The sequence below is a fragment of the Mrakia frigida genome (assembly GCF_051309035.1).
Source record: "Mrakia frigida strain ATCC 22029 unplaced genomic scaffold BDY24scaffold_21, whole genome shotgun sequence".
Classification (NCBI taxonomy): Eukaryota; Fungi; Basidiomycota; class Tremellomycetes; order Cystofilobasidiales; family Mrakiaceae; genus Mrakia; species Mrakia frigida.
In genome coordinates this window covers 535613-563537 of record NW_027481260.1, presented here as the reverse complement: position 1 = coordinate 563537, position 27925 = coordinate 535613, and the positions used below count along the sequence as shown (strand labels likewise).

Sequence of the window (27925 nt, the reverse complement as noted above, 5' to 3'; positions counted from 1 at the left end):
GAAACTGAAATCGAGACGAGACGATCTCGCTGGCAACGAGCTGACCTCCAACTTCCTTCTCTCTTCTTCAAGACTTCTTCAAGATGTGAGTCTGTGCGTTACAGGACCTCTCCATAAGCTCCTTACTGACCATCGTTGACCTTGTTCTTTTATCTCCTTTCTAGGGCCAGCGTCGGGTGAGCGAAGACTTCAACTTCGCTTCTGTGAGCTTCCACGTCTGACCTCGTCCCCCTTCCTTCGTTCCTTTCAATCAGTATTTCCTCTACGGAAATTGAGGATCTTCGGTTGTACAACCCTCTATCCGGATGGTTGCATCTCTACTCCCTACCCTTCCTGAGTGGTTACCCTCTTCTCGCCTACGCCTACTACATCAAAGTGAGGCCACCTCCCTTCCTTCCTCCCCTCTCGAAGCTGACCTTGATCGCTTTCCTTCCGTTTCTAGTACGACACCTGGATCAAGTCTGAAGAGTGGACTTTCGTCTACATCGTTCTGCTCGGCTTGGGACACGCTCTCTCTTTCCTTCTCACCAGATGGAGTCAGAACATGCGAGCTCTTATCACTTGTCTCCCCGTGAGTTTGAAGCTCATTCTGCTGCTTCGCTGGGTCCAATCTGACCTTGAACCAATTTGTACCTTTTAGGCCAAATCCCTGGAATCTGCTCAACTCGTTCAAGTCGTGCCCAAGAAGCACCGAGGAAAGGGAGAGATCGTCAAGCTCGACCAACGTTTCGTTCGTCCTTCTCCCTCCCTTCTTCAGCCCACCTTCCTCCTCCTCGGACCTTAACCTTCCCTCTTCACTTCTCCTTCCTCAGGCTCCCGGATCTACCACCCCAACATACTCCTTCTCCTACCAAAAGGACACCTACCTCTACTCGTCCCTAACCGGTCTCTTCACTCCCATCCCTTACCCGTGCGACGCTCTCCCTCCTCTCTCCCTCTACCAGTCCTCCAAAGGTCTCGCCACCACCAACCCCGACGACGAATCAGCTTCTACTACTAGGCTTCTCGAGGAGTACGGTCGAAACCTCTGCGACATCCCTATCCCTAAATTCACCGACCTCTTCGCCGAGCATGCCGTCGCGCCTTTCTTCGTCTTCCAGATCTTCTGTGTCGCCCTGTGGTGCTTGGACGAGTACTGGTACTACAGTTTGTTCACTTTGTTCATGCTAGTGGTGTTTGAGTGCACTGTTGTTTTCCAGGTGAGTCTCGACGATCAGCTTTGAAACGAAGGAAAGAAACCGGTCGAGCTGACCTCGTTTCTCCTTCCTTCCTCCCTGCTCCTCTTTCTCCTTCGTTTTACAGCGAGTCCGAACCATCACCGAGTTCCGAACCATGAGCGCTGAACCTTACAACGTCAACGTCTACCGAGATGGTGCTTGGTCCGAGGTTCTCAGCGATCAACTCGTCCCTGGAGATCTCGTCAGCATCGGTTAGTTCAGCTCGACTCTTTCCTTCCTTCCCTCCTGTTCTTCCTCTCCACCTCGACCCTCCCAAGAACCCAACTCACCATCTCCTATCCCACTCTTCTTTCCCTTCCTGCAGTCCGAACCAAACCCGACTCCGCCATCCCTTGCGATCTCATCGTTCTTTACGGATCCGCCATCGTCAACGAGGCCATGCTCTCCGGAGAGTCGACTCCCCTCCTCAAGGAGTCCATTCACCTCAGAGACGGAACGGATCGATTGGACATGAACGGAACGGACAGGAACAACGTGCTTTTCAGCGGAACCAAGGCCTTGCAGGTTACTGTCGGAGAGAGTGGGGACGGAGCATTGAAGGGTGAGTCTTTTGGTTTCGTTTCGTGATTTCTGGGTGGGAGGTAGAGAAGGGTGAAAGGGAAGGCGATGGGATCGATGGAGTGTAGGAGGTGTTGGTGAGAGGTGATGCCGAAGCCTGAAGAGAAGCGAGATCTGCTTGGGAAGCTGGACGAGGAAAGGGAAGGATGGGGAAGGAGAGGTTGTGAGCTCGAACGAATGAGGAGCATTAAGCTTAGACGCGGCAGTACGACTCATGAACATAGACAAAGCTCAAGCTGACGCCTGGTCCGTCTATCTTTATCTCCAGCTCCCGATGGAGGATGCCTCGCCGTCGTCCTGCGAACCGGTTTCGGTACAACCCAAGGTCAACTCGTTAGGACCATGATCTTCTCCACCGAAGCCGTCACCGCTGGAAACCTCGAGTCCTTCGTCTTCATCGGATTCCTCCTCGTCTTCGCCATCGCTGCCAGTGCCTACGTTTGGATTCACGGCTAGTCGCATCCCTCTTTTCCATTTCCTTCTCTCGACGCGTCTCGAAGTCGAACTGACCTTTTCCCTCCCTTCGTTTTCGCAGGTGTTGAGAAGGGAATGAAGAAGTCCAAGCTCCTCCTTGATTGTGTGCTCATCGTCACTTCGGTGGTCCCTCCTGAGCTTCCTATGGAGTTGTCGATGGCTGTCAACGCTTCCCTTGTCGCTCTTTCGAAATACGGTTCGTTTCCCTTGTTCTCTCTCTGCCGTCTTCTCTCAAGCTTTTGAACTTACCCTTCTTTCCACCTTTGCTTTCTATAGCCATCTTCTGTACCGAACCCTTCAGGATCTCGTTCGCCGGTCGTGTCGACGTCTGCTGCTTCGACAAGACTGGAACCATCACCGGAGAGGATCTCGTTGTCGAGGGAATTGCTGGAGTCAAGTGAGGCTTCCAGCATCGACTCTTCGCAAGCACATCTCAGGTGCTGATACTCTCGATCCGTTTTGCTCCAATGAACAGCCCTGACAACCTCAAGGAACTCGTCTCCATCACGTCCAACTCCCGAGCTACCACCTTCACCCTCGCTTCGTCCCACGCTCTCGTTCTCCTCGAGGATGGTCAGGTCGTTGGAGATCCTATGGAGAAAACTACTCTCGAAGCTCTCGGATGGCAGGTCTCCGCTGGTTCGTTTCCCGTTTCTTCGCCTCGTCTCCTCGTTCCTCGACGCGTCGAGCTGACCCTTTGTCTCTGCTCTTCCTTTCTCCGCTTGTCTTTCAGGCGACATCATCACTCCCAAGGACGACGTCGAGACTCTCCACAAGGCGCAGATCAACGTTAAGCGTCGATACCAGTTCTCGTCCGCCCTCAAGAGGATGTCCACCGTCTCGATCATTTCGGAGGCTGGAGGAAAGAAGAAGACCACCGTCGTTTCCGTCAAGGGAGCTCCTGAAACCCTCAAGACCATGTACTCGGTCGTCCCTGATCAGTACGATGAGACCTACAAGTACTTCACTCGACGAGGAAGTCGTGTGCTTGCTTTGGGAACCAAGGAGATTCGTTCGATGACTAGCCAGGAGGTGAGTTCGAGCGTTGCGGAGCAGGAGACGATTCGACGGAGAGCTGCAAAGGAAAGAAATACGAAGAGCTGACTCTCGCTCTTGTTTCCCTTTGCTCGCAGATCAACAAGCTCGGACGAGATCAGGTTGAGGTCGGACTCACTTTCGCTGGATTCCTCGTCTTCCACTGCCCTCTCAAGCCCGATGCCGTCGAAACTCTCAAGATGTTGGCCGATTCTTCTCACCGAGTGAGTTCGAGTCCTCTTTCTCTGTCTTCGAAACCTCAAAAGACTCGACTTCTGACCTCGAAACCTCCCTTCAGTGCGTCATGATCACTGGAGACAACCCTCTCACCGCCGTCCACGTCGCTCGAGAGGTTGAGATCGTCGATCGTGACGTTCTTATCTTGGATCTTCGTGAAGGACACACCTCGGAAACCGGTGAGTTCGACATTCCTTCGAACAGATCGAATCGCGTCGCGTCGGACCTTTTTTCTGACTCTTCCCCTCCCTTCGTCCTTCGCAGACCTCGTTTGGCGATCCGTCGACGAGTCCATCATCATCCCCGTTGATCCCTCCGCCCCCTTCGACAAGCAAATCTTCGCCGACTACGACATCTGCATCACCGGAGTCGCTCTCAAGCAATACGAACACCGTCCCTCCTGGCTCGATCTCGTCCAACACACCTGGGTCTACGCTCGAGTCTCTCCTTCCCAAAAGGAGTTCATCCTCTCCACCCTGAAAAACCTCGGCTTCACTACCCTCATGGCTGGAGACGGAACGAACGACGTCGGAGCTCTCAAGCAGGCTCACATCGGAGTCGCTCTTCTCGACGGAAGCATGGACGATCTCAAGGCTATCGCCGAGTTCCAGAAGAACGAGAGGATCAAGAAGGTCTACGAGCAGCAGGTCAACATCTCTTCCCGATTCAACCAGCCTCCTCCTCCCGTTCCGGCGTCGATCAGAGATATCTACCCCGAGCTGGTCGCTGCTCAGCAGAAGGCTTTGGAGGGACAGAAGGCCGCTAGGAGGCAGAACCCGATGGAGAGGGTAAGTCGAGCCTCTTCATTTCCCCGGTGCGAAGGTCAGAGCAGAAGCGTCGAGAGCTGATACATTCGTCCTTCGTTCCTCCTCTCAATCCAGTTCGATCTCGCTTCCATCACCGACAAGCTCGCCGAAGTCGACGACGGAATGGAACCTCCCAAGATCAAGCTTGGAGACGCTTCGTGTGCTGCTCCTTTTACTTCCAAGTTGTCCAACGTTTCTGCTAGTGAGTACCCTCCCGTTCGGTCTTCGTTCGTCTCGTCTCGTCGAAACTGACCTCGACCTTGTTTCTCTTCGATAGTCACCCATATCATCCGACAGGGTCGATGCACTCTCGTCGCTACCATTCAGATGTACAAGATCCTCGCCCTCAACTGTCTCATCACTGCCTACTCGCTCTCGGTTCAGTACCTCGACGGAATCAAGTTCGGAGATTACCAGGTTCGTTCGAGATTCCTGTCCCTCTTTCTCTTCGCGTCGACTCGACTGACCTTTGATCTTCTTTGATTCTCCTCTCAGGTCACCATCACCGGAATGCTCATGAGCATCTGCTTCCTCTGCATCTCTCGAGCTAAGGTTTGTCGCGTCTCATCTCGTTCCTCGTTCTCGTCGCGTCCGGCTGACTCGTCTCGTCTCGTTTCTTTTCCGTCCTCTCCAGCCCGTCGAGAAGCTCTCGAGGGAACGACCTCTCCCCAACATCCTCAACCTCTACATCCTCCTCTCGATCCTTCTTCAGTTCGCCATCCACATCGCCGCCCTCTTGTACATGACGAACCTTTCCAAGTCGCTCGAGGAGTGAGTTCGATTCCGAGAGGCTCCTTTCGACGCGTCTCTTCCTTCGACGACTGACCTTTCCCTCTCACCCTTTCGTTCGTCTTTCACAGCCGAGGAGAGATCGATCTCGAGGCCAAGTTCGAGCCTACTCTTCTCAACACCGCCATCTACCTCCTCGGTCTCTCCCAGCAGGTTTCGACTTTCGCCATCAACTTTCAGGTTCGTCTTTGTTTCGTCTCCTCGGTTCTTCTCGTCGGGCTGAAGCTGATCTCGTATCTTCTTCCGCTATCTCTCTAGGGACGACCCTTCCGAGAGGGTATCTCCGAGAACCCTCCTCTGTACTGGGGTTTGATGGGAGTCGCCGCCGTCGCCTACTCTGGATCGACCGACTTCTTCCCCGAGGCTTCCAAGTGGCTCCAGCTCGTTGAGATGTCCCGAGTGGTGAGTTCTCCCGCCACTCTCATCACCTTTCATCCTTCTCTTCTTCTCCGTACTCTCGTCGCATCCTTCAAACCTACAAAAACTGACTCCTCGTCTCCTCTCCTCTTCTTTCTTGCCTCAGTTCAAAATCACCCTCACGGCCGTCATGCTTGCCGATTTCGCTGGGTGCTTCATCATCGAGAAGGCGTGCAAGTACCTCTTTGCGGATCTGGAACCCAAGGAGCTCGTGACGAGGGGGAGGGAGAGGAGGGAGAAGAGGAGGGAGATCGAGGCTGCTGCTGCCGAGTTGGCGATTGAGGAGAAGAAGGATCAGTAGAAGATGGTTTCTCTTTAGAAGGATCTTTAGTTTCTTGGTACTAGATTGAAGGGGAGAAGAACAGAAGAATGAATGAATTGATCTCAATACCAGGATCGGACGAAGGAGGAAGAGAGAAGGAGGAGCAGGGAGGGAAGTTCGAAGCTCATTTTTCGAACTCCTTCCCTTTCCCTCCAACGTCGACGACCTCTCTACACCCTCCCTCCCTTCCTGTATTCCTCGACGAGGCGCTTCAAGATCAGCTATGCTCCCCTCTTTCGCTCGCCGAGCTAAACTCGAACCACTGAAGATTCTCTTCCAGGACAAGGTCAGTTTGTCTTTTTCTCCTTCGAACGAAAGCTCACGAGCTTTCCTCCTTCCTTCCTTCGTTTCGTCCCTCTCCGTTCTGAATCCTTCTCCGCTTTTCGCTCCTTCCTTCTGTCTCAGGGCATTTTCGTCATCGACAAACCAGCCGGACTCGTCTCTCAAGGAGGGATCGATCATGCACGAGCTGCTCGAGGGGTGAGTGAGCCGTCTCCTTCTCCTTCGACCCTTTTCTCCTCTCCGTTCCATCGCCTCTCTCTCAGCCTGACCGACTCTCTCTTTTCGTTGTTGTTATGTAGGAAGCCACCATCGAAGATCACTTCTACAACCTCAAATCCCGTCTAGCTCTCACTCCCGAGCAGTGGATCCGAAGCGTTCATCGACTCGACAAGTCCACCACCGGTCCTCTGATCCTCGCTACGACGGAACTGAAAGCGAAGGACTTGTGCGCTCAGTTTGCGGAGAGGTCGATTGAGAAGAGTGAGTGCGGCTTCCACTTCTCAAAACGTCGAAGGGACGAGGGAGTTGGGAGGGAGGAAGGAGGGAAAGGAAGAAGGGAGGAATGAGCTTCACGCTCACCATCTTCTTGTTTGGTTTTCTCGTCTTGCTCCAGGCTACATCGCCGCCATCTCACGCTACTTGACACCTGAAGAGAGGGAGCAGGAGGGAGAACACGTAGGGTGGATGGAGTCGGACGACGGGCTGGTCTCGTTGAGTGAGAAGGGCAAGGTCGGAGCGAAGGAGGTCAAGACAGAGTGGGAGTGGTTGGGAGGGGATGTGAGTGCAAATTTTGTTTTTTTCTACTTCTTCTACTGGTCGAGCTCTCTTTGTAGAAGAGATAGGGAATCCTGAGTCGACGTCTCCTCGCCCTGAGCCCTTCGTTCTTTCGACGCGTCGTTTCTGACTCTCCTTCCTCTCCTCCTCCCTCGCCTCCAGAAATCCCTCAACATCTCCCTTCTCCGGCTCCGTCCCAAAACCGGTCACAAACACCAACTCCGTCTCTTCTGCTCGAAATTCCTCCGGGCTCCCATCCTCGGCGACACCCTCTACCGCTTCCCGTCCTTCTCCTCGCCCAACCGCCACCCGATCTCGAGAGTGGTTCGCTTCCGAGCCGATCGAGTCCTCCTCCACTGCGAGGAGATTACTTTTTCTCGCTACGTCAAGAGGCCGGCGTTGTTGGATGTGGTTGCGGTTCCGGGCAAGAAGAAGGGAGGCAAGGCGATGCGCGTTCGGGAGACGGTTCGGGCTGGGTTGGGGGAGGATTGGGGGGAGGTGTTGAAGAGGATCAACGAGAGGAAGGACGAAGGGGATCAGGTTTGGAAGATGGTGGAGGAGGAGGAGTGGGAGAGGGAGATGGGCGGGGGTGCGGCTGCGGCTGCGGCTGCGGCTGCGGAGGAGGGAGTGGACCTAGGTGGGAGAGAGGGAAGGGAGGAGGGAGGGCAAGACCGGAGGTGAAGAACAGGGGGGACTTTATGAAGGGCATCATGGCGAGGAGCCTTTAGTTGCTTTTTGGGCGGAGGAGGGAGGAGGGGAGGGTTCTTGTGTCAAGTGCTGATGAGGATCGTTCCTTCTGGTGTTTGAGAAAACATCGACGACTGGACGCGACGGAGAGAAACAGAAAGGAGACGCGTCGTTCCCCTCCGACCCAAGCCCTCTTCGGAAAAGTCAGTCGACTCAGCAAATTTCTTGCGCGATGAATGTACTCAGATCAGACCCGGGGATCGAGTTGGGTCGAGCAGGTGAGGCTGAGAGATGCGAGGGAAGAGCAGGAGGGAGGTGGTCTGCGAGTTTCGTTCTTGTCGAAGAGAAGATTTGCTCGTCGACGTCCCTGTTTATATTTTAAAACTCAGTTACCTACGATAGTTCTCGAATCAGCGTCCGAGGAGAAGAACGTCCAAGAAGAAAACCTTCCCCGATCTGAACCCAGCCGATTGCTCGCACTTGCCCGTTCAAGCTCAACGTCACTCCCAAATCGACCTGAACTTTCGTCTCACTTTCCATCCTTCATCCACAATCCACAACCCCCACCTACCCTCGTTACCCACATTGTGAGCTTCTTCGTCCCCTCTATCTCTTGCAGTAAATCAAGTTTGAATACAGCTCAGGACGAACGACTGACCGCCCTTTCTTTCCATCTCCTCCCTTCAGCCTACAACGAAACGATGGCCCAGTACTTGGACCAGTACTTCCTCGCCCTCACTTTCCTCGTTACCCTAGGCTGGCAGTGCCTCGGTTTCTTCCTCGCGTATACTCTCCAGGTGGATAAGTTCACAGATCTTTGGGGAGGGAGCAACTTTTTCATGCTTGGTGAGTGAGGGAGAGCTCAACAGCTTGTTCCTCCCTTCGTCTCTTTTTTCCCCTTTCGAGAATACAAGCTCACTCCTCTCTTTTTCTCTTTCTCGTACTAGCCCTTCTCACTCTCACTCTCGGAGGGACCTACTCTGCTCGTAACATTGTAGCTTCCGTTTTTGTGATGATCTGGAGCATCAGGTGAGCTTCGATTCTTCTCTCTTTTCCTCATCTCGAGGAACGCTTGACTTTCAGTTCTCGACCACCCTCTACGACAACACTCGTAAACTGACTCTGCTTCCTCTTCTTCTTCTTCGCTTCAGACTCGGAGGTTTCCTCTTCTTCCGAGTCCTCAAGACAAAGTCGGACGGTCGATTCGACGAGATGAGACAACACTTCTTGAAGTTCGCTGGTTTCTGGATCTTCCAGGTCCTCTGGGTCGTGAGTAGAACCTTCTCTCTACCTTTTCACCGCTTAATCTTGCTAATCCGTTCCCTTCTTCTATCTTTTCAGTGGGTTGTTTCGCTGCCAACCGGTGCGGCTCGTTTCGACTCGCCTCTTTCTCCCTCCTCGTCGCTTACCCCTCCTTCCTCGTTCCATTTTTGTCAGTCATCCTCAACTCTCCCGCTGTATCAAAAGCTCCAAACCTTCCCGCCTTCGGAACTGGGCGCGATATCGCTGGGATCGTCCTGTTCGTGATCGGTTTCACCGTCGAAGCGGTTTCGGACTGGCAGAAGGTGAGCAGCTCTCTCCTCGATTCTACGGTTCTCAAGAAGACCATCTGACCGCTTTCTTTACTTTTCAGTACCAACACAAACAAGCTGATCCTCCAAAGCCCAAGAACAAGCCCTGCACCGACGGATTCTGGAAGTGGTCGCGTCGTTCGTCCTCTTCCTCTTTTTTCCCTCGATCACTCTCTTTCTTACTCAACCTGAGCTCTTTCATCATCAAAATCTGCAGACCCTCCCTACTTCGGCGAGATCCTACTCCACTGGGGCCTCTGGATGCTTTGCCTTTCCCCTTCCATCCCTCACGAAGGAATCGACCTCTCCGCCTCCTACCGAAAAGCTCAGTTCGCCGCCATCTTCTCGCCTCTTCTCACCATGGCTCTCCTGCTTTTCCTCTCTGGAATGCCGTTGGCTGAGAAGAGCTCGGGGAAGAAGTTTTGGTTGATGAGCTGTGAGTTTCTCTCCTTCTTCCTCTGCGACTGCGACGCGTCGAAGACCGGATCTGACCTCGGTTTCCGCTCTTGTTCTCGCCTTCGGTAGATGGAAAGGATGGCTCAGATGGAGGATCAACATGGAAGAACTACACCACTTATCGTCCGTCATCTCCTTCTTTCCCTTCGGCAGCTTGACGTCGCTGACTCGAACTTCCCCTCCCCGTCGTTCTCAGTTCATCGAACCTCGATCCTCATCCCAATTCCACCAGCTCTCTACGCTCCCATTCCCTCCTTCATCAAATCGACCCTCCTCTTCGACTTCCCCTTCTACAAGTTCAACGGAGAAGGGGAGGACGCGAAGAAGGCCGTCGACGAGCAGCGAGGTCAGGAGGAGGAGGGAGGGGTGAATTAGTCGCGTCCCGTTTTATATACACATCTCTTACTCTAGTCCTATATATTACACCACCTAATTGTTCTCTGCCAGAGGATCTCGAGCACCGAAAGAGATCTCCAGAAGAGAGATAACGGAGTTTAAATCCCGAACGCGACTTCGACCCTGCCTCGACCTCAGCCCACGCAGAGATCGGGAAAACTGACTCCCTGCAGGTGAATCTCACTCCGCTCTTCAATACCTACTTCTGACAACTCCGGAAGCTTTCTCGAATGAATTTGGAGGGGACGTGACTCGTCGGTCTTCTCGAATCGCTCAACTGTTTGCAAAGAGTTGAGATTCAACGAGCTCGCTCGCTCTCCCCTTTTGATCCCTGACCCCCTTCTCCTCCTCCCTCCCCTCTTTTCTCGTTCAAGATGGCTTCTCCTGCTGCTTCTCCGGTGACTCCCAACAAGCGTACGTCTTTGAACCCTCTCTATACACGCTCTGGGCTGGGAGCAAGCTCGTTCTCAAGTCGGCCGAAACCAACGAGAGCTGACCTTTTGCTTCCTTCCTTCCCTCCCTTCTTCTATCCTTTTATCGCCAACGACTTCTTGACTTTTACTACACCTTCGACTACTCTGAACCCTTTACCATGCTCTCCGCTCAACAGCTATGTCGCTTCCCTTCCAGTACCAGTTCGCTGGTGAGCTTCTTCTTCTCTTGCCCGCATCCCCGCACCCTCTCTTCGTCCTTCCCTCCCTCCCTGCCTGCTTGAAGCGCTTTCCGTCGTCGGTCAAAGGCTGATTCCCTTCTCATCTTGATTCTGATCACCCTCTTCCAGCTGGAGCCATCGCTGGTATCACCGAGATCCTCTGCCTGTACCCTCTGGACGTCGTCAAGACGAGGCAGCAGCTCTCGACCGGAAAGGCCATCGGCATGATCCAGACGTTCAAGGACATCATTCGAGCGGAGGGGTGAGTTCGTTTGTCTACTTTAGCTGCTCACGGTGATGGGAGGAAGAGTCTCGAGTCTCCAGAGCTCGAAGCTCGCCAGCTGAAGATGGAGAGATCTCGAGAGCTCGGAGGGAAGGATGAGCTCGAGCTTTCTATTGCTGATGCCCTTCTCTCTTTCTTTTCTTTCTGTTCTCACCCTTAGAACTGGTCGTCTGTACCGAGGTCTCGTTCCTCCTCTCATGCTCGAGGCTCCCAAGCGTGCTCTTAAGTGTGAGTATCCGTCTCAAAGTCCTCTTCCTTCTCCTCGAGCTCAACAAGCTCAACCCTTCAGCCCTCGCTCGAGCTCGACCTCCTTCGCCTTTCTCCTGCTGACTCGTACCTCTCTCCCTGATCGTTTGTTGCCGTGCCTCTAGTCGCCGCCAACGACTCGTTCGGAAAGCTGTACACCTCCGACGGTGCCACGCCCATGACTCCCATGCTCTCCATCTTCACTGGAATGTCCGCCGGAGCGACTGAGTCTATCATCGTCACGCCGTTCGAGGGGGTTAAGATCAGGGTGAGTGACTCAGTCTGTTCTCTAGGGTGTCGCCTGGCTAAAAGGGTGGAGTGGCTGGGAGCGAAGGGACTCGAAGGCTGGCAGGGAGGAGGAGGAAGGAAGCAGCGAGTGAGCTCGAACGAAACTCGAGAGCTGACTTGTCGTCTCCTTCCCCCTTGAATATACAGCTGCAAGACAAGAACTCGACCTACACTGGAGCTTTGGACGTCATCAAGAAGGTTAGCGCCGAGGCTGGACCTATGGCTCTTTACAAGGGAATGGAGGCTACTTTCTGGAGGTGAGCTTTCCTTTCCTTTCCTTCTTTCTCGCACGACTGCTTCGTTTGAAGCACGAGCTGATCACCTTCATTTCTTCTTCTGACTCTCTCAGACACGTGCTGTGGAACGGTTCGTACATCTTGAGCTTACTGAAGTCGAAGGCGAAACCGCGAGCTGACCTTGATCCTCTCTCCCTTCTTCCCGTTCGCTTCTCGTCTGCAGGAGGATACTTCGGATGTATCTTCCAGGTTCGGGGGTACCTTCCCAAGGCCGATGTAAGCCTGCTTTCCTCTCGACGCCCGTCATCGACCTGCTCTTCAGCTCGCTGACCTCGCTCTCGCTCTCTCGTCTTTTTCTCTCCCCCCTCTTCTCGTCTCGCCGTCGTCCCTTCCTCCCTCCCTTCAATGTTCGCCCGCACTCCATCGCTACTTCCATTCTCTTAGACCAAGGGAGAGGAACTTCGTAATAACTTCATCGCTGGAGCTATCGGAGGGTTCGTTGGTGAGTCCGACGACCGAACGAAATGACACGACGAGTTCGACTGCAAAAAACTGACTTGTCTCGTATCTTCCCCTTCCCTCCATCTCAGGAACTGCTCTTAACACCCCTGCGGACGTCTGGAAGTCGAGAGCCCAGTCGGCTCCTTCTGGATCGAAGATTGGGTGGACGTTCATTGAGATCGGAAAGATCGCTAAGAACGAGGGAGTTGGAGCTTTGTACCGTGGATTCGTGAGTCTTCTTTCGGTCTTCCTTCATGAAGTTCTAGCTGGTGATCGGAGGAAGGGGGAATCACGGTGGAGGGAGTGCAATACAAGACAGGATGGGAAGAACGACGCGTCTCTTTCTCGACCTGACCTTCATCCTCGCTTCTTTTTCGCTTGTTCTACAGACTCCCAAGGTTCTTCGTTTGGCTCCTGGAGGAGGAGTCCTGCTTCTCGTCGTCGAGGCTGTTCTCGGCGGATTCAGGACCCTCCTCGGACCTCCTTACGTGTAGAGGGAAACAGGAGGAGGAGGGAGTCGTCGCGTCCAGCGGCTTCGACGGCCGGTGGATGGAAAGGTTGATTGGACCTAGATCGGGTGTTGTTGGACCTTTGTATAAAGATATAGCTTCTCAGTCCGAGCCAGCTCTAGCTCTAGTGCTTGATGAGGCTGGGGTGTGGGAGCGAGGGAAAGCTGAAGCAGCGGTGCGAGATGATCGGACAGCAGAGCCTGAGGCCGGAAGTCCTTTTTCGCTGAGTAAGTGGCTGGGCGGGGACCGGCGGCATCCCTGCGCCATGCGAAGAAGAACACGAAAAGCAGAAGTCAGGCAGGAGGGAGAGGAAAGGTCGGAGAGTCGACGAGCTCTCGTCAGCCGTGCGCCGTGTAACCGACTCGCCCTTCTCGAAATTAAGGCACGCTTCCTTTCTTTCCCCTCGACCACCACAATCCCAACATGCTTTTCAGCAGCGAATCTTCCTCTTCCTCTTCATCGTTCTACCCAAAGAAGGTGGTGCTTCGTTCGTTTAGTCTCAAACGGAAATCGACCTCAGATTCCACCACCTCCTCGACTTCCTCCTCTTCGTCTTCTTCTTCCTCGAGTCACAACGAAGGCAGCACCCACTCCACGACTCCTTTGACCCCATCACATACTCCTCCCAAAACTAAATCAATCCCACTTCCTACCATCGAACTCCTCGTTCTCAGCCCTCCTCCACGTCCTCCTCTCCATCAACACATCGAAGGCCATCCTCCCCGCCGTCAGGAACCGAATCCTCGACTTCATCAACAAACCTTCTCCTCCAATCCTCTTCTCTCAAACAACCCTCTTCCTCACATAAGACGGAATCAATATCGGAGAAAATGGAGGAAGAAGAAAACGAAGACGAAAAGGAAGACGAATCGAGAATGCGAGCTCATCAAGTTCGTCGGACGTCCACGCCTCTCCCTGTGAGCCCTCGGTCGCCTGGTCTTCGAGCGGTCGAGTTGAAGATCGGAGGTTGGGTAGGGCTGACCTAAAGAACGAGGACAAAGTTGCTGGAAGGAAGGGAGGGAGGAGGAAGGAGGGTGGGTCGATGGACGTGTTTGTTTTGATTTTGACGGCCTGACGGGATCGATGCGCGTCTCTTTTGGAGCTTAAAATAAGAGAATCAGAGAAGAGAGAAAACTTGCGAGAACTTCGTGAGAGAAGACCGAAGCGGGAAAGAAGAGGCGGAGTCAGAGTTGTTGCGGCGGCGCGACGCGTCGAGGGACGGTCTTTTGATTTCCACCCCAGCTTATTGCACTTGCTCGCGAAGTAGATGAGTGCAAAAATCTGAAGCTAAAGCTAAAATTCTGTTGTGACTGTCAAACTTTATCCTCAGAGCTCAGTCGCTTGAGAACGAGCTTCAGCTTTCCCTCGACACCTCGACGCGTCCCACGTCCTCCTCTCGGAGAAACTGCTATCCTCCCTTTGCCGTTCTTTCTCGAACCGCAACCAACTTAGGAATTAGCTCTTGGCTGTGCCATTTAAACGGCTCTCCCTTCTCACCAACGACCCATCCCGCCCCCTTCCCCTCAAAGCACACCGCTCTCCCTCCCACGCCTGCTCGACGAGCTTGTTGAAACGAGAGGTTGCTCTCTCGGGAAAGCTTAGATTGCTAGCATTCAAGGCGGGATGGTGGGATGGGAGTATAAATCCGGAGATCTTTGAGCTCAGGCAAGCGTTCCCGACGGCGACGAGGAGCCTGCTTTTGGATTCGACGACGTCGTTCGTCCCTTGAATAACTTCCAGGAAGGGAGTCTTCAGTCCAATGGGAAGAGAAGGTGAAGCGTCGGGTCCTGCGTCCAATCCGAAGGAGAACTCGTTGGCGAGCTCGAGTCGAACCTTGATTTGACGAAGGCGAGGGCAAGGTTGGAACGCGCGGAGGACACTTTCTGTGCAGTGCTCGCAACGGACGAGGAGCTCGAGAGCGACGATGTTGGAAAGAAGGGTGGGTGGGGAGAGGGAGAAGTGGCGGAGGATGCAAGAACCGAGGTCTGGATGGTCGGAATGGACGTCGTCTTCGATGGAGAGATGAAGGAGGGAGGGAACGAGGGAGAGGAGGGCTTGAAGTTTGAAGGCGAAAGCGGATCGATCCAGCGGGTTGGAAGGCGGAAGTTTGACGTGGAGGTACCTGAAAGATAATACAGTGGTATATGATGAGCTCAGATCTCTGTTATATCTGAAGGAAGACTCGTGGAGAAGGGCAAGATTCCTCGACGCACCTCGTGAACGACCTCCTCTCGGTGTTCTCCTCCCTCAACAAAAGTTCGATGTGACGGAGACTTCTGATCTTTACGGCTGGAGCGAGACGAGGAAGAGCAGCATCTCTCGTCCTCCTACAGGTGCCGGATCACGACTTCGAGTGGAGTAGAAGGGCAGAGGGCGAGGTTGCGTTGCGTGAGGTGCGAAGGGAACGATGGGAGTTGGATGGTCGAGGTAGGACGCGATTTCTTCGAGAGCGTGGATCGGGAGTCGAAGTAAGTGACCTCGGGGAGGAAGAGGGGGCTGCCATCTCAGAGGAAGAGAAGAGCCAGGATGAGCGTTGGAGGGAAGGAAGGAGAGGAGCGAGCTCGTCGAAAGGGTTCCTTTCGGGCTAAAAAGTCGAGAGTTGAACACCAACAGCCATCTCGTTTCTTTGCTTCCCTTCGAGTAGGTCTAAAAACCTCACGAGCTTTTAGAAGAGATCACGTACTTACTGGGATGTTCTCTTTTCTGTAGATATCTTGTCGGGAACGTGTAGAAGGAGCTTGAAAAGATGAAGCGTCTGAGCTCGAGGTCAACCGTTCGTCCTCCTTCCCTTCCTTTCCCTCCTTTCTTCTCTTCCCCCTGACCCCATACAAAGCCTCACTTCCTCTCTGCTACACAGGTTATACCCAATACCTTCATATCGCCATCTTGCTACCTTCGTTCGTATGCAACAACGGGCTCGAAGGTCAAGCCTGAGCTGGAATGGAAGGTCGACATCGGTTCCTCCTCCTCCTCCTTCCCCTCGACGTCTTCCTCCCCCCCGGAACCCTACTACGACGAGGAGGTCAACGTTTTCTGGCCTGTAACCCCTCTGGACCCACCATCAGCCTCGTTATCCTTCCTCAACAGCCCCCGTCGTCCTTCAACCACCCACCTCTTCGACGACCACGGCCTCCCCTTCCGAGATCCTCTTCCAACCTCATTCGAGTTCGACCCACTGTGGACAGGTCGACAACCCCTGAAATACGGGGATGAACAACCTTTCAGCAGGAAGGTTTCTGCACGGGAGAAGAAGGCGTTGGCGAGGAGGGAGAGGGTGCAGGGGGAAAGGACGAAGAGCTGGAATGAACCAAGTCCGGAGAACGACTCGTCCTACGTCAGGTCTCGCAGAGTAATCTCTCGGGAGGACGACACCCTACGCTCTCCTCCCACCTTCTTCGACGAAACCCCATCGGAAGCGGTCCTCTCAGCTCGCCGGTCGGCAGCTCTCTCATCCTCCTCCTCTCCTTCCTCCTCCAACGCTCGTCCAACCTCCGACGCGTCCCTCTCTCAGTCCTCCTCGACCCCTACCCGATTCGAACGACCGTCAGCAACCATTCTACGACCAACCATCACTCTTAGTCCAATCTACAACCCTCCAGCCCAACATGTTCGCCCAGATCGAACAGCCTCAAGTCGATCCGAACCAACTCCTTCGACCTCCACGACTCCCAACACCACTACCTCCTCTCCCATCGAACCCTCCACTCCCACAACCCTTGACTCGTCCTCCGAAACCTCGAACCCCACCGCAACAGAAACAACATCTCGCCTGTCGCTTCCTCGCTCCGTTTCAGGATCCAATCCCTTCGCCGCCATGCCTCTCCCCGACTCCTCACAACCCACAGGACCCTACCTCGCACCTCTCGCCAGTGCACTGGGTCAGAAGGAGGTTCCTAAAGCTTGCGAGAAGAAGGCCAGCTTCCTCAGTTGGGAAGCGAAGCCGTCGGATGGTGGGGAGCGTGTTAGCGCTGGTCAGAGAACTCTGTGAGTAGCTCGAACTCGGAGATGGAGGGACGAAGCAGAGGCAGAGGAGGAACTAACCACCGACCTTTTACTCCCTTTCGTTCGGATCTCGTTCTTTCTCTCTCAGCGACACTCTCACGAAGGCAGTCAAGTACCTCGACCCTCACACCGCTCTTCCGTCTCAATCGCAGTACCTCCGTCAGGCTAGTTCGAAGGTCTGGATCGCTCCTAAGCGCCTACTCAAGGAAGACGTACGTTCAGCCTTAGATCCTCGCATTTGTCGTTCGTCGGAGCTTCGAGCTGACCTTTCCCTTCGCTTCGTTGCGTCTCGATTCACAGCGAGCTCTCTACTTCCCCAACCTAGCAGGTCACAGCTTACGAGACGATCTTTCGGAACCTATCATTCACACCACTGACGTGCTTAAGGGTCGAATATCGCTCGTTTCATGCTCGGGATCGATTCTCAATACCGTGAGTTCTCGACGCTTCTTCGCGTCCTTCATTTCCCGATCTCACTGACCTCGACCTCTCTCTTTCCCGCCTACCTTCCTTCCAGGAACAAACCGGAAGCTTCAGTACTCCAGCCTGGGTAGCGTTCAAGCACGACCCTGATTTCAGTCTGGTTCAGGTGAGTCGCGTCTCGTCTCGTTTTCTTCTTCCTCTGCCTCGACTCACGCTGACTTTCCGTTGTTTTCTTGATGCAGGTCAACATCCAATCCACCTCCCTCAAATCCCTCCTCGTCCCGTACTTCGTCAACAACATTCGAGCGTCTGTCCCGAAAGAGCAACACTCGACCTACATCATTTCCCCGAGCTCAGTCCACGACTCGGCGGAAGGAGTAGCTTTGGGGATGAAGCATGCTCTAGCTGGTTATGTGTACCTCGTTGTAAGTCTTCGAACCGTTCACGTTTCCATAGATCTTCCTCTCGCTTCTCTTCGCTCGTCCTCACTCCCTCACTTCCCTTCGTTCTCGTTCTCGACATCCTTCGTTTCTCTGGGATCTGACCCTCGCCTTATCCTTCTTGGCTTCTTCTTCATCACAGGACGAGAACCTCAAGATCCGATGGGCAGGCTCCGGTTTCTCCACCGAGGAAGAACGAAAATCCCTCCTCGTCGCCACCCAAGTCCTCCTTCATCGATTCAAGACGAACGTAGAGAACGAGGCTCTCGCTCGAGATCGGTATCCAGCACACAAGCTGTCGGGAGGCATCAAGCAGTGGTTGGAGAACAAGCCGAAGACGGTGAGCTCGATTTCGATCGTCGTGCGAAGGAGGAGAGGGGAGGAGAGGAGAGAGACGCGTCGCTGACTTTCTTCTTCTCCTTGCTCGCCATGCTTTGCTTTCCTCGACCAGTTCCAACCTCTCTCCCTGGAAGCACCCGCATCGGAAGTCGAGAAGGGAGTTCCCCTCATCGCCTAGATTTTGTTGAGGAGGGGAGGAGGTGGTCGCGTCGAGGAGAGGCGTAGGCGACTTTGGAGGAGGGAGGTCGGAGGGAGAGGAAGAGGGAGAAACGTTCTCTCCCTCGACCTTGATGTATTAGACGACTCATTTTTTTGACCGTTTGCCTCAAGCAAAGCAAAATCTGAGCGGAAGGGCCAGGCTGATTCTTGCCTTCGACCCCGATGGTTTCGGGAGGTGAACTCGTCGACTTTCTTTCTTCCCTCCTCCTTCCTCTCCCAAAACCGCCACCATCGATCTTTGACCTTTTCTTCAACATGCTCAACCATATCCTCTTGAAAATCTTCAACCTTCTCGTCGTCATCCCTTTCCTTGCAACTCACGCCTACCTTGTCGTGAGTCCGTCTTCTTCTTCTTCCTTTCGCTTCGCTGACCTCGTTCCCTTCCCACCTTCCCTTCCCTCTTTTCTTCAAGGCCAAGCTCAGTGAATCTGTCAGACACAAGGATCACGACCTCCCTGTCGTGACGACCGCTGGATGGGCTTTCTGGGGATTGTGAGTTCGAGGGAGGCTTCGAAGTTCGTCGGACGAGAGAACGAGAAGCTGACCCTTCCCTCTTCTTCTTCTTTTCCCTCAGCATCGCGATTGAGATTCTCGCTCTCACCTATGCGATCATCCAGTTTGGTACGTCTGCTGTCTTTGCGGAAGCGACGAAGAGAAAAGCCTCGAGACTGACAGAACTCGGTTTCCCTCGAGCAGCTCCCTCCTCCCAACGACTCGTCACCAAAGTTATCGGTCTTCAGCTCGCTCTCTTCTTCGCCTACGAGGTCGCTTTGCTTCCTGTCTGGGTCAGTTCATCGCTCATCTTTCTTCCCAGCTTCCCGAGAGATCCGCGTTTGGCTCAGAAACTGACGCGTCCTCTGTTTTTCTCGTCCTCAGCTGAACCACGACTACCTCGCCTCCTTCTTCCTCTCCCTCTTCGGAACCCTCGGTCTTCTCAAGCTCTACTTTGACGTCTACTTCAACGAGAAGACAGCGGAACCCTGCTCACCCGACGGTCCTGATTTCGCCATCTTCCTCTTGGTCTCAACTTGGGTTCGTCGCTCTCCCTCTTCCTTCCGTCTTCTCCCCCTCCTCTAACCTTCGTTCCTTTCCTTCGTCTCGCAGGCTCCCTGGTCTCTCTATCTCACCATCTTCACCGGCTTCCAAGCCGTTCACAAGTTCACTACCTACGACGAGAGGCACGGAGGCACGGGAACGAGGTTGGCTGCTAGTTTGGCGTTGTCAGTTCTTCCTCTTCTGCTGCTTCCATCTTCTTCCTTTTTCTCTCATTCGACGATGTATCTATTTGACTGAACTGTCTTTTTTTTTTTTTTTTTTACTCGCAGAACCCTCCTCGCTGCTTCCTCCCTCATCTTCTCCCTCCGAACGAGAAAACGTCCCGCTGGAGACTTCGACGCGACGGCCGCTTGCGCTTGGATCCTCTGGGGAGTCTTCTCTGCTTCGAGGGATGGGGTCCTTAGGGGTGTTTCGGGACTGCTTGCAGTGAGTGTCGAGTGTCTGGACGTCTTCGTTCGTTGGTCTGACGCGTCTCGTTCCTTCGTTCCAGACCTTTTCGACCTTGACTTTCATTTGGTCCCTCTGGACGACTGTGAGTTCTCTTTTCTTCTGGTTCTCGAACAGAACGAGAGCTGAGTCTCTAAAATCTGGCTCGCTCGTCCGACAGTACGAAGCCTGGGAGGCCAACGCAATCATGTTCAATCCCGACGAGGAGGCCCGTCGACGAGCTGGAGAAGGAGAGAGGGAGAGGTTGATCTCGGAGAGGGAGGGAGGAGGTTCTTCTTCTCATTAGTTTAGCTCGCTAGTCTCTTCTTCGATACCTTAGTTCTCGTGCTTCGTTAAGTAACGACTCTCACATGCATGTCTCTTTCCCTTGCCTTCTTTCGTCGACGTCGTTGCCTCTTCTTCTCCTACTCTCTGTGCTTTTCTTGTTCGTTCCTCTTCCCGATCTGGTGCTGGTGGTTAAAAAAAAAAGGTTGAATTGTATATAGAAGAAAGACTGAACTACCCGAAACAGAAGAAGAGCAAAACGAAAGCCGAGAACGAGAATGAAAACGAGAAGTGAGAACGAGAGGGAGAATTTGAGCGTCAGGGACCAACACGAGGGTCTAAATGTACCTTCCTAGCTACGAGTGAGTGAGAACCGTGAAACGAGAAACTAAACTATGAGGATGAGAACCGAGAAGAACTAAACTAACGAGAAACGAGAGCGGGAGGGAGGGAGGAAGGTGAAGTCGAGCGACGAGCGAACGAGGCGACCGTCTACTGCTGGAAAGCAGGAGCAGCAACAGGCGCAACGGGAGGAGGAGGAGGAGGAGGCGAGTGATGGAATCCATGTGGTCCTCCTCGACCTCCGTGGTGAGGACCGTGTCGACCTCCTCCAGAGTGGAAGTCGTGGTGCTGCTGCTGACCGTCCTGAGACGCCGACGAAGACGAGGACGAGGGATTGAAGAACCCGTGGTGAGGAGGAGGAGGACCTCCGTGACCGAAGAAGTGAGATCCTCGGTGACCTTCTTGGTGGTGCCGGTGGTGAGGGTGAGGAGGAAGGGGAGGGGGAGGAGGAGGAGCCGACGCGTCGAAGTCTCCGAAAGCGGGAGGAGGAGGAGGTCCGTAAGGGTGTCCTCCTCGATGGTGAGGAGGAGGAGGAGCGAAACCGAAGCAGCAGGGAGGAGGAGGAGATCCGTGGTGAGGATGAGCGAAGTGGTGATCATGGTTCCGTCGACCCGAGTGGTGACCGTGTTTCCTCCTTCTTCCTCCCTCCGAACCGTCATCTCCGCCGCTTTGGTCTTCTCCTCCAGAAGCACCACCGAAGTAGTCTCTCCCTCCGGGTCCTCCTCGTCCAGCGGACCCTTCTCCTCCGACGTGGTGAGGGTGAGGAGGAGGTCCTCCACCGAAACCTCTCCCTCCTCGTCCTCCTCCTCCCATTCCAAACTTGCCGACCCCTCCTCCCCTTCCATGATGTCCCCTCTTCCCACCTCCGGAAGCGTTCCTGATTCCTTTCAAGAAGCGCTCCATCTCGTCGACGACTCCCGCTCCGTCGGTTCCGTAGGCTCCAGAGGAAGCGCGGTCGAGGATCTGGTGAAGCGTTGGGGAGTCGGCAATCTCGTTGGCGAGAGATTGGAGGTCTTCGAGGAGGGAGAAGGTGGTCGGAGCAGGTTTGTCTTGGGCGGTCTGTAAAAGGTAGAAGAAAGGGAAGGGAGTCGGTGATGGCGAACAAAAAAGAAGGGAGGAAGAGAGAGAGAGACTAACCTGAGCAGCAGCCTCGCCGTCGAGGGACAAGTGAAACAAGGCGTCGATGGGACTCTGGTTGGCTCCAAAGACAGAGACGTTCTGGGTAGAAGAAGAAGTGAAGGAAGGAAGGTCAGTGGAGGTCGCGGACGTACAGCAGAACGAACGAACGAAGGGAGAGGAGGTCGAACGCACCTCGTCGAGAACGGTATCCTTCTCGTTGTTCCTGTTCGCTTGAGCTTGAGCGTGTTGCTGAGGGATAGAAGTCACGGTCATGATGTCCCAAAAGAAAGACTGTTGTGGTTGGGAAGGAAAGAGAGGTGGCGAAAGGTGAGCCTTAAGAGTTGGGTCGCGGACGCAGCTGAACCTCGGGCGAGGGAAGCCTGGACTCTGAGACGTCAGGACTGAGCTGAAAAGGCGCTGGGGACGCAACAAGACTGATGACGTGGAAGAGTGAAGCGGTGGGATCTGTTGCGGACCAAGTTGGAGGGAAACGAGGGAAGCGAGAGGAGGTGGCCGAGGGAGGGCAGGTCAATCGGTGAAGGACGCGGAAGAGAGAGCCGTTTGAAGCGAGAGTTGCTAGAAGTTGAGAGCTGGAGGGAAACGGGAGTGCGAAAGGTCAGCATTCTTTAAAATCAGAGGTTGAGTTATCTACAAGAGAAGGAACAGGGGAGGAAGGAGGGCAGACGAACAAGAGAAGGAGAGGAGGGAGGAGGTGAGCTCGAGCTCAAGCTCACCCTCCGGCTTGACAGGAGAGCTAGAATCGAGTTCAGCGAGCCTCTGGTGCACTTCAACAATCGTAATGGGCCAGTATACATGTCAGCTTGAGAGTACTAGCATAATCAAGTGTTGGAGCCCTCTCGGGCTTGTCGTCGTTTGAAGGGACCTCGTCGAAACGTTCCCCTTCTCCTCTCCCCCAACGACGACTCTACTCGAACACCTCTTCTTCTAAGCCTGCCTCTATCGCACCCCTACAAGTCACCAGGCCTCCCTCTCCGCCCCTTAGCCACTCTCCCAACTTCTCTTCTTCGCGATGGACGTTTCTATGGACGGCCCTTCGACTTCGACTGCCGCCTCCTCCTCCGCTCCTCCTTCTCACACGCACTACTCGGCGCCTCTCGACGAAGTCTTCTACACCTCTTATCCCGTCGTTCAAGATGTTCCAGTAGGTCAGCCTATCGAGGATTGGAAGTGAGTGAATCGTATCTTATGTAGCTGGGAGAGGGAGATGGGGAAGAGCAGGAGAAGGAGGAACGATCAAGCTGACAGACCGACCTCCTCCCTTTCCTTTCCCTTCCTCTTCTCGGACAGATACGAGATGCGACGTGAAGCCCAGCTCATTCTCCCCAACCTCTACCTCGGTCCTTTCCAAACATCAAAGCAGTTTGACGTTCTCAAGAGCTTCGGAGTCACACACATGTTCGTTCAGCACTCTCCTCCACCTCGAGCTCATTCCATCCGAGCTCACCTTCTCTGTGTCCTTCTCCCTCCAGCGTCTGCATTCGAGATAAGCAGGAAGCCTTCCTGGTCAAGCCAAGATTCCCTGAACACTTCGTCTACCTCACTCTCGACATCTCGGATCATGAGGTTCGCTACATCTCCTCCTCGCTCTCCTCCCTTCCGAGCTTCGACCGTTTCGTCCTCGTTGAGGGATGTTCGCTGAACTTCTCTGACCTGTTCTTTCTTTTTTTTCCAGGACCAGAATCTCATCCGAATCTTCCCTCAGTGCGTTAACTATTCTCTCTCTCTCTCTGCGAGCCTCAAGAGCAGCTCCTCAGCAGAGCTCACCTTCTCCTCCCTTCCCTTTCTTCCTTTCCTCCCTTCCCTCAGAACCCGCAACTTCATCGACGACGCCATCGCTCATGGGGGAACCGTCTTCGTTCACTGCAACGGAGGAATCTCTCTCGGTCCCTCGGTCGTCGTTGGATACGTGATGGCCAAGCGGCAGACGACGTACGAGGAGGCCTTGAAGTGGGTTCAGAGCAGGAGGTACTGCATCAGTCCGAATCAGGTGAGTACTCTATTAATCCAATCTTATCAGTAAGTAAAACTGACTATTGACTTTTCTTCGTGCTCCACAGGGATTCATGTACCAGCTGAAGGTCCGTTTCCTCTCCTCTCCTCTCCCTCCTCTCTTTCCTCGCCTCGAGCTCACCTCTTCGCTCTTCCCTTTGCCATCATCTCCTCCAGGAATACGAACCCATCTACCGAGCCACCCTCTCCGCCGAAGCAGCAGCTCTCGCCGCCTCCTCCAACCCTACTCCCTCTCCTGCAACCAACTCAACTCGTCGGAAACGCGCAGGAGACGAAGACTCGGACGAGGACGAGGACCCTTCTGCGAACGGAAATGCGATGATGAGCGACGATCCTGAGCCGACGAACGGAGGTGCAGAGTGGTCGCATAAGCCGGAGAGGAGGATGCAGAGGGTGGATCAGAGATGAGCTGTCGTGCTGTTGAGCTTTCCTTTCTTTTCTCGTTTTCTTCTTCTCGGGCTGCTTGTAGTACGTTTTCTCTTTCTTCTTTCCTTCATCTGCTTTACTTGATTCACCCCGTATACGACTACGATATACCAAACTTCTTTCATGACCTTTTCTTTCTCCAACTTTCTCTCGTTTCAGCTCGTCGCGACTTCGAACGGACTTCGTTCTTTCCCTCCCCTTCTTCTCCTACATAACCTGCAGATCGCTGACTACAAAACCTCCTATATGTAGTCCCTGCAGCTACAGCTGCCTCCTCGGACTCCTCGGTCACCCCGCAAGTCTCACTCTCCCACTGCAATCAATCAACTTCGCCCTCCTCCTCCCCCTGTTCGACCCTTCGCCTCCCCACTCCCTCCCAAACTTCCTCCGCCCTGTTTGCGCGACGCTCGTCCCTTCTTCCCTCCTCTCTCGTTCAAGCACGTTGGGTCATCGTCCCGAGATGAGGTGATCTTCCCTTCCAATTCATCCAACCACCACTCTCTTCTTTTGTGCCCGCCTCGTACTCTCGTCAACATGGGAGCCTGCTTCTCCTCTCCCTCCGCCCTCAACGACGACTCGCATACCAGAAGCTCGGACGCGGCTAGGAGTCACTCTATCGAGAAGGGGTTGAGACTTGTGAGTCCCGAGCAGTCGATCTTTTCGCCGAAGAAGGAAGAAAGGGAAGACGAGGGAGGAGGGAAGAGAGAAGAGGGAAGGTCGCTGACGGGTTTCGTCCTGGTTCTGGTTTGCAGGAAGAACAAGCCAACAAGCAGATTTACAAGCTGCTGCTGCTTGGAGCTGGGGAGAGTGGGAAGAGTACTATTCTGAGTGAGTTGCGCGGAACGGGAGACGGGCGGCCTGTCTTCCCTCTCGTTTCTTGCTTCCTTTCTTCGCTACTCTCGAGCTCGAGAGAAGAGGGTCCTTCTTGACTGACCTTTCGTTACCTGCGTCGGGAACAGAACAAATGCGGCACCTTCACTCCCTTCCTTTCTCGCATGCAGAACTCGTCGTTCAACGGGACTTGCTGTGGGATAACATCCTGAGTGCTTTCGGGCTGATCTTGGAGTGTATGGAGGAGTGGGAGATAAAGGCTGAGGAGCGGAATGAGGTGAGTTTCTCCAAGTTCTCAGGAGAGAAAGGTCGCGACGACGAGACGACGAGATGAGCACGACATCGAGGCTGACCTTCTTCTTCGTTTTCGTCTTCTGTGCGCTCTTCTCTCAGTCTTCTCGCACGCTAGTCGACCAAGCAGGTCGAGATTTCATCACCCTATTATCCTCCTCCTCTTCTTCCAACCGCTTCGCCCCCGAGCTTCGCCAACCTCTCGTCGATCTGTGGAACGACGACGGAATCAAACTCGCTTGGAAGAGAGGGAAGGAGCGGTGTTTCCCTGAGAATCTGCCGTACCTAATGGATGCGCAGAACATGGAGAGGTTCTGGAGGGAGGGGTACTTGCCGAGCTCGCAGGTGAGTTTGGGAGTTGAGACGCGCCGGGGAGGGAGAGACGGTTCGAGCTGACGGTTTGTTGAGGGTTTTGGGGGGACGTAGGATATCTTGAGGATTAGGTCTAAGACTGTCGGCGTGTCGGAGACTGCATTTAAGATTGGCGGTAATGTGAGTCGAGTGGGAGGAGAGGAGAAAAAAGATGGGAAACGCGTGAGCTGATCGTGCTCGGTTACGTTTCGATCTGGACAGACGTTCAACATCATCGGTCAGTCCTTCTGTCAATCCTTCCGTACTATCCCTACTGACCTACTTTGTCGCTTGTTGATCAGACGTTGGAGGTCAGCGGTCGGAGAGGAGGAAGTGGATCCACGTTTTCGAGGGAGTGAACGGACTGTGAGTTTCTTCCCTCTTTCGCCTTCGTTCTCGACTAATTTCACTCTATCCGTTATCTTCCGAAACCAGGATCTTCGTCGTATCCCTCGTAGGCTACGATACCTGCCTGGTCGAGGACGAAACAGCCGTCAGTTTTCCGTCCCGTCGACCTCACTCGATCACATGAACTGACGAGCTCTCTCTTTCCCTTTCACCTTCTCAGAACCAAATGCAAGAGGCTCTTCTCCTCTACTCACAGATCTCCAACTCTATCCACTTCAGCAACTCCTACCAGATCCTCTTCTTGAACAAGCTCGACCTCTTCCAAACCAAAATCCTTCTCCTCCAATCCCCGATCAAAACCTACTTCCCTGACTTCACAGGAGCGGAGGGAGACGTCGAGAAGAGCGTCCTCTTCTTCAGGAAGAAGTTCTTGAGGCTGTTTAGAGGAAGAACGGCTGGTGGTGGGGGTGTGGATGGAGGTGAGAAAAGTCGAGAGATTTACGTTCAGTGAGTCTCGTTCTTCGTTTGCCCATCCCTTCGCTCGACTTCGTACTGATAACTCCCGATCTCCTCTCCTCTCGATTACTCGCAGTGAGACGACTGCCGTAGATCCAAAGATCATGAAGTTCGTGATGCTTGCGACGACCAAGTGGGTTCCTTGCCTTTTCTTCTCTCCTTTCCTCCCTTACCTCGAGCCGTCTGCCCTTCGAAAACCTCATGAAAGCTGACGCCTTACACTTGGATTTGCACAGTGTTATCCTCCGCAGCAGACTTGAAAACTTGGGTCTTCTTTGAACCTCGCTCGAGTTTGTTCCTCACCTTTCGACGCGTCACGACGCTAAGCTCGCCGACCACAATGTTTCCGTTTTCTCTTGGATTGTAAATTTGTGAGTTTCATCCGTATCCCCTCGATCCCCAGCTCAGGGCGACTGCTGACTCGACCTCTTTCCCGCTTACAGCATTTTCTGTCCCCAGCGAGGTGTCCTCGTTTACTAATCTTATCTCTGTTCATGCTGTCCCTTCACGCACCTTATCATCTCTTCTGACGCTCTATTATTGCATCGACTTCATATCTACAACTCGAGCACCGGATCATAATGTTTTTCTGACAAGACGACGCGTTCCTCGGTTTCCCTCCACGTCGAGCCGCCGATGCGACTGCATGCTCTCAGTCGAGTCTTTACAAGATAAGAGTTGCTCTCGCTTGAACACCATCTCCAAGTAGTAACCCTCGTTTGAGTCAACGCAAATTTTCATCTCGATCACCGTTCTCGGAGACAAAAGCAAGATCTCGGCTAAACTCAAATGGTGGTCCTTTCACGCTTCCCGCATTTTTGTACCTAACCTCCATCTTCCTCTCAAGCTCAAAGTAAGATCCTCTCTTCTTCTTCTCTTCGCTCGAACACATCTGACGTTCTACTTTTGCCACTTTCCTCCTCAAGCTTCCTCCCTCGCCAAAACAAACACAACACTGGACCGTCGACGCCATGGCCGAGCTCGACCCTTCCCGAATCAGCAACTTGACCCTTCCTTCCACCCCTCCTCCTTCCAACTCTTTGACCACTCCCGAGCTAATCACTACCCAGGATGAAAGTAAGCAGAGCTCGGTGAAACGCGTCGAGTTTCGAACGCAGCCTCCCGTCCGTCCCTCGTTCGAGCTCACTTATTTGCTCCCCTTCTCCTCTTGAAAGCTCCCTCCTCCGTCCCACTCACTGAGGAGAACCAGTTCCAGTCAAGCTTTCAACATCGTCCCGCCGTCTCCTCTACTGGTGGGACCCAAGCCGGCGGCTCCCCTCCTCCCGACCCGTCGACTTGGACTACCTTCCCCTCCACGAGCGTAATCCTCAGGCTTCAAGACGAAATTTACTCTCTCCGAGAGTCCCTCGCCATCGAGAAAGCCACGTCTGTGCTTTGGAAGGATCTTCACGACAAGCAACGACAAAAGTACGACCGTCGACTCGGACGGATGATTGCTCGAGAGGAGGCGTTGGACGTTGAGGAAGCAATATTTCAGGCTGAAAGGAGTTGGTTGGAGGCTCGCAGAGGCGAGATCGAGGCTGTTTACGTGAGGGGTGTATGGATGGAGGCGTTCGGGCAGATGGAGGAGGAAGAAGCTCCCCCTCCCCATCAGTTCCCTCCTGCTTCACCACCTCCTGCTTACCCCGGAGTAATTTAGCGACGTTTACTATGGATTATTTATCTGGTGAAGCTTCCGGAGGAGAGAAAAAGAGTCGTCGAC

General features: G+C 53.9%; 13 protein-coding genes across 13 annotated transcripts; 11 read left to right on the top strand and 2 right to left on the bottom strand.

The window, feature by feature from the left end:
• The first annotated feature begins 34 nt into the window (after positions 1-34).
• On the top strand, positions 35-5942 carry SPF1 (ion-transporting P-type ATPase SPF1). The gene is made up of 23 exons (XM_076641113.1): positions 35-85; positions 165-176; positions 255-375; positions 443-571; positions 641-730; positions 813-1199; positions 1303-1429; positions 1543-1779; positions 2065-2247; positions 2332-2466; positions 2547-2667; positions 2746-2909; positions 3004-3302; positions 3404-3529; positions 3604-3721; positions 3807-4330; positions 4424-4550; positions 4626-4765; positions 4844-4900; positions 4983-5119; positions 5209-5317; positions 5396-5539; positions 5661-5942. Coding segments are annotated over exons 1-23 (3684 nt in total). The 5' UTR covers positions 35-83; the 3' UTR covers positions 5856-5942.
• A 20-nt stretch (positions 5943-5962) lies between these two features.
• Positions 5963-7475, top strand: BDY24DRAFT_393885 (pseudouridine synthase). The gene is made up of 4 exons (XM_076641112.1): positions 5963-6162; positions 6282-6356; positions 6458-6638; positions 6772-7475. Exons 1-4 carry the CDS (start codon positions 6100-6102, stop codon positions 7008-7010), a joined length of 558 nt encoding a protein of 185 aa, XP_076495455.1. The 5' UTR covers positions 5963-6099; the 3' UTR covers positions 7011-7475.
• Positions 7476-8320: 845 nt separating this feature from the next.
• Positions 8321-10021, top strand: BDY24DRAFT_407351 (uncharacterized protein; the record flags this gene model as incomplete). Its single annotated transcript, XM_076642753.1, has 9 exons — positions 8321-8465; positions 8567-8648; positions 8771-8888; positions 8961-8982; positions 9057-9184; positions 9253-9328; positions 9408-9626; positions 9716-9769; positions 9843-10021. The coding sequence occupies 9 exons, from the start codon at positions 8321-8323 to the stop codon at positions 10019-10021; spliced, it is 1023 nt and encodes a 340-aa protein (XP_076495454.1).
• Positions 10022-10654: 633 nt separating this feature from the next.
• On the top strand, positions 10655-12742 carry BDY24DRAFT_407350 (putative organic acid transporter; the record flags this gene model as incomplete). Its single annotated transcript, XM_076642752.1, has 10 exons — positions 10655-10685; positions 10824-10956; positions 11138-11205; positions 11349-11491; positions 11659-11768; positions 11861-11877; positions 11971-12023; positions 12192-12249; positions 12338-12477; positions 12638-12742. 10 exons carry the CDS (start codon positions 10655-10657, stop codon positions 12740-12742), a joined length of 858 nt encoding a protein of 285 aa, XP_076495453.1.
• Positions 12743-12965: 223 nt separating this feature from the next.
• Positions 12966-13709, top strand: BDY24DRAFT_114158 (uncharacterized protein). Its single transcript, XM_076635881.1, has one exon. The coding sequence runs from the start codon at positions 13181-13183 to the stop codon at positions 13676-13678; it is 498 nt and encodes a 165-aa protein (XP_076495452.1). The 5' UTR covers positions 12966-13180; the 3' UTR covers positions 13679-13709.
• A 30-nt stretch (positions 13710-13739) lies between these two features.
• Positions 13740-15374, bottom strand: BDY24DRAFT_442595 (uncharacterized protein; the record flags this gene model as incomplete). The annotated part of the gene is made up of 5 exons (XM_076644698.1): positions 13740-13761; positions 14292-14590; positions 14663-14879; positions 14971-15046; positions 15365-15374. 5 exons carry the CDS (start codon positions 15372-15374, stop codon positions 13740-13742), a joined length of 624 nt encoding a protein of 207 aa, XP_076495451.1.
• On the top strand, positions 15374-16232 carry BDY24DRAFT_393875 (uncharacterized protein). Its single transcript, XM_076641111.1, has 3 exons — positions 15374-15397; positions 15467-15530; positions 15615-16232. The coding sequence occupies exon 3, from the start codon at positions 15698-15700 to the stop codon at positions 15968-15970; it is 273 nt and encodes a 90-aa protein (XP_076495450.1). The 5' UTR covers positions 15374-15397; positions 15467-15530; positions 15615-15697; the 3' UTR covers positions 15971-16232.
• Positions 16233-16235: 3 nt separating this feature from the next.
• On the top strand, positions 16236-18051 carry ATP10 (Atp10p). Its single transcript, XM_076641110.1, has 6 exons — positions 16236-16741; positions 16848-16971; positions 17060-17191; positions 17277-17348; positions 17425-17607; positions 17765-18051. Exons 1-6 carry the CDS (start codon positions 16572-16574, stop codon positions 18026-18028), a joined length of 945 nt encoding a protein of 314 aa, XP_076495449.1. The 5' UTR covers positions 16236-16571; the 3' UTR covers positions 18029-18051.
• Positions 18052-18435: 384 nt separating this feature from the next.
• Positions 18436-19969, top strand: BDY24DRAFT_416458 (uncharacterized protein; the record flags this gene model as incomplete). The annotated part of the gene is made up of 9 exons (XM_076643584.1): positions 18436-18513; positions 18593-18672; positions 18755-18801; positions 18877-18965; positions 19057-19212; positions 19285-19400; positions 19506-19662; positions 19727-19768; positions 19844-19969. 9 exons carry the CDS (start codon positions 18436-18438, stop codon positions 19967-19969), a joined length of 891 nt encoding a protein of 296 aa, XP_076495448.1.
• A 145-nt stretch (positions 19970-20114) lies between these two features.
• BDY24DRAFT_442592 (uncharacterized protein) lies at positions 20115-21703 on the bottom strand. The gene is made up of 3 exons (XM_076644697.1): positions 21601-21703; positions 21427-21507; positions 20115-21348 (listed from the first exon to the last, which is right to left on the bottom strand). Exons 1-3 carry the CDS (start codon positions 21679-21681, stop codon positions 20440-20442), a joined length of 1071 nt encoding a protein of 356 aa, XP_076495447.1. The 5' UTR covers positions 21682-21703; the 3' UTR covers positions 20115-20439.
• Positions 21704-22325: 622 nt separating this feature from the next.
• Positions 22326-24008, top strand: BDY24DRAFT_393863 (protein-tyrosine phosphatase-like protein). The gene is made up of 7 exons (XM_076641109.1): positions 22326-22596; positions 22717-22824; positions 22899-22992; positions 23102-23130; positions 23236-23416; positions 23487-23507; positions 23596-24008. The coding sequence occupies exons 1-7, from the start codon at positions 22439-22441 to the stop codon at positions 23845-23847; spliced, it is 843 nt and encodes a 280-aa protein (XP_076495446.1). The 5' UTR covers positions 22326-22438; the 3' UTR covers positions 23848-24008.
• Positions 24009-24172: 164 nt separating this feature from the next.
• On the top strand, positions 24173-26750 carry BDY24DRAFT_442590 (guanine nucleotide-binding protein subunit alpha). Its single transcript, XM_076644696.1, has 12 exons — positions 24173-24501; positions 24618-24693; positions 24867-24973; positions 25090-25332; positions 25414-25479; positions 25561-25576; positions 25641-25704; positions 25774-25831; positions 25907-26193; positions 26279-26335; positions 26439-26573; positions 26646-26750. The coding sequence occupies exons 1-11, from the start codon at positions 24400-24402 to the stop codon at positions 26479-26481; spliced, it is 1119 nt and encodes a 372-aa protein (XP_076495445.1). The 5' UTR covers positions 24173-24399; the 3' UTR covers positions 26482-26573; positions 26646-26750.
• Positions 26751-27173: 423 nt separating this feature from the next.
• On the top strand, positions 27174-27862 carry BDY24DRAFT_416454 (uncharacterized protein; the record flags this gene model as incomplete). Its single annotated transcript, XM_076643583.1, has 2 exons — positions 27174-27279; positions 27378-27862. 2 exons carry the CDS (start codon positions 27174-27176, stop codon positions 27860-27862), a joined length of 591 nt encoding a protein of 196 aa, XP_076495444.1.
• Positions 27863-27925: the final 63 nt, after the last annotated feature.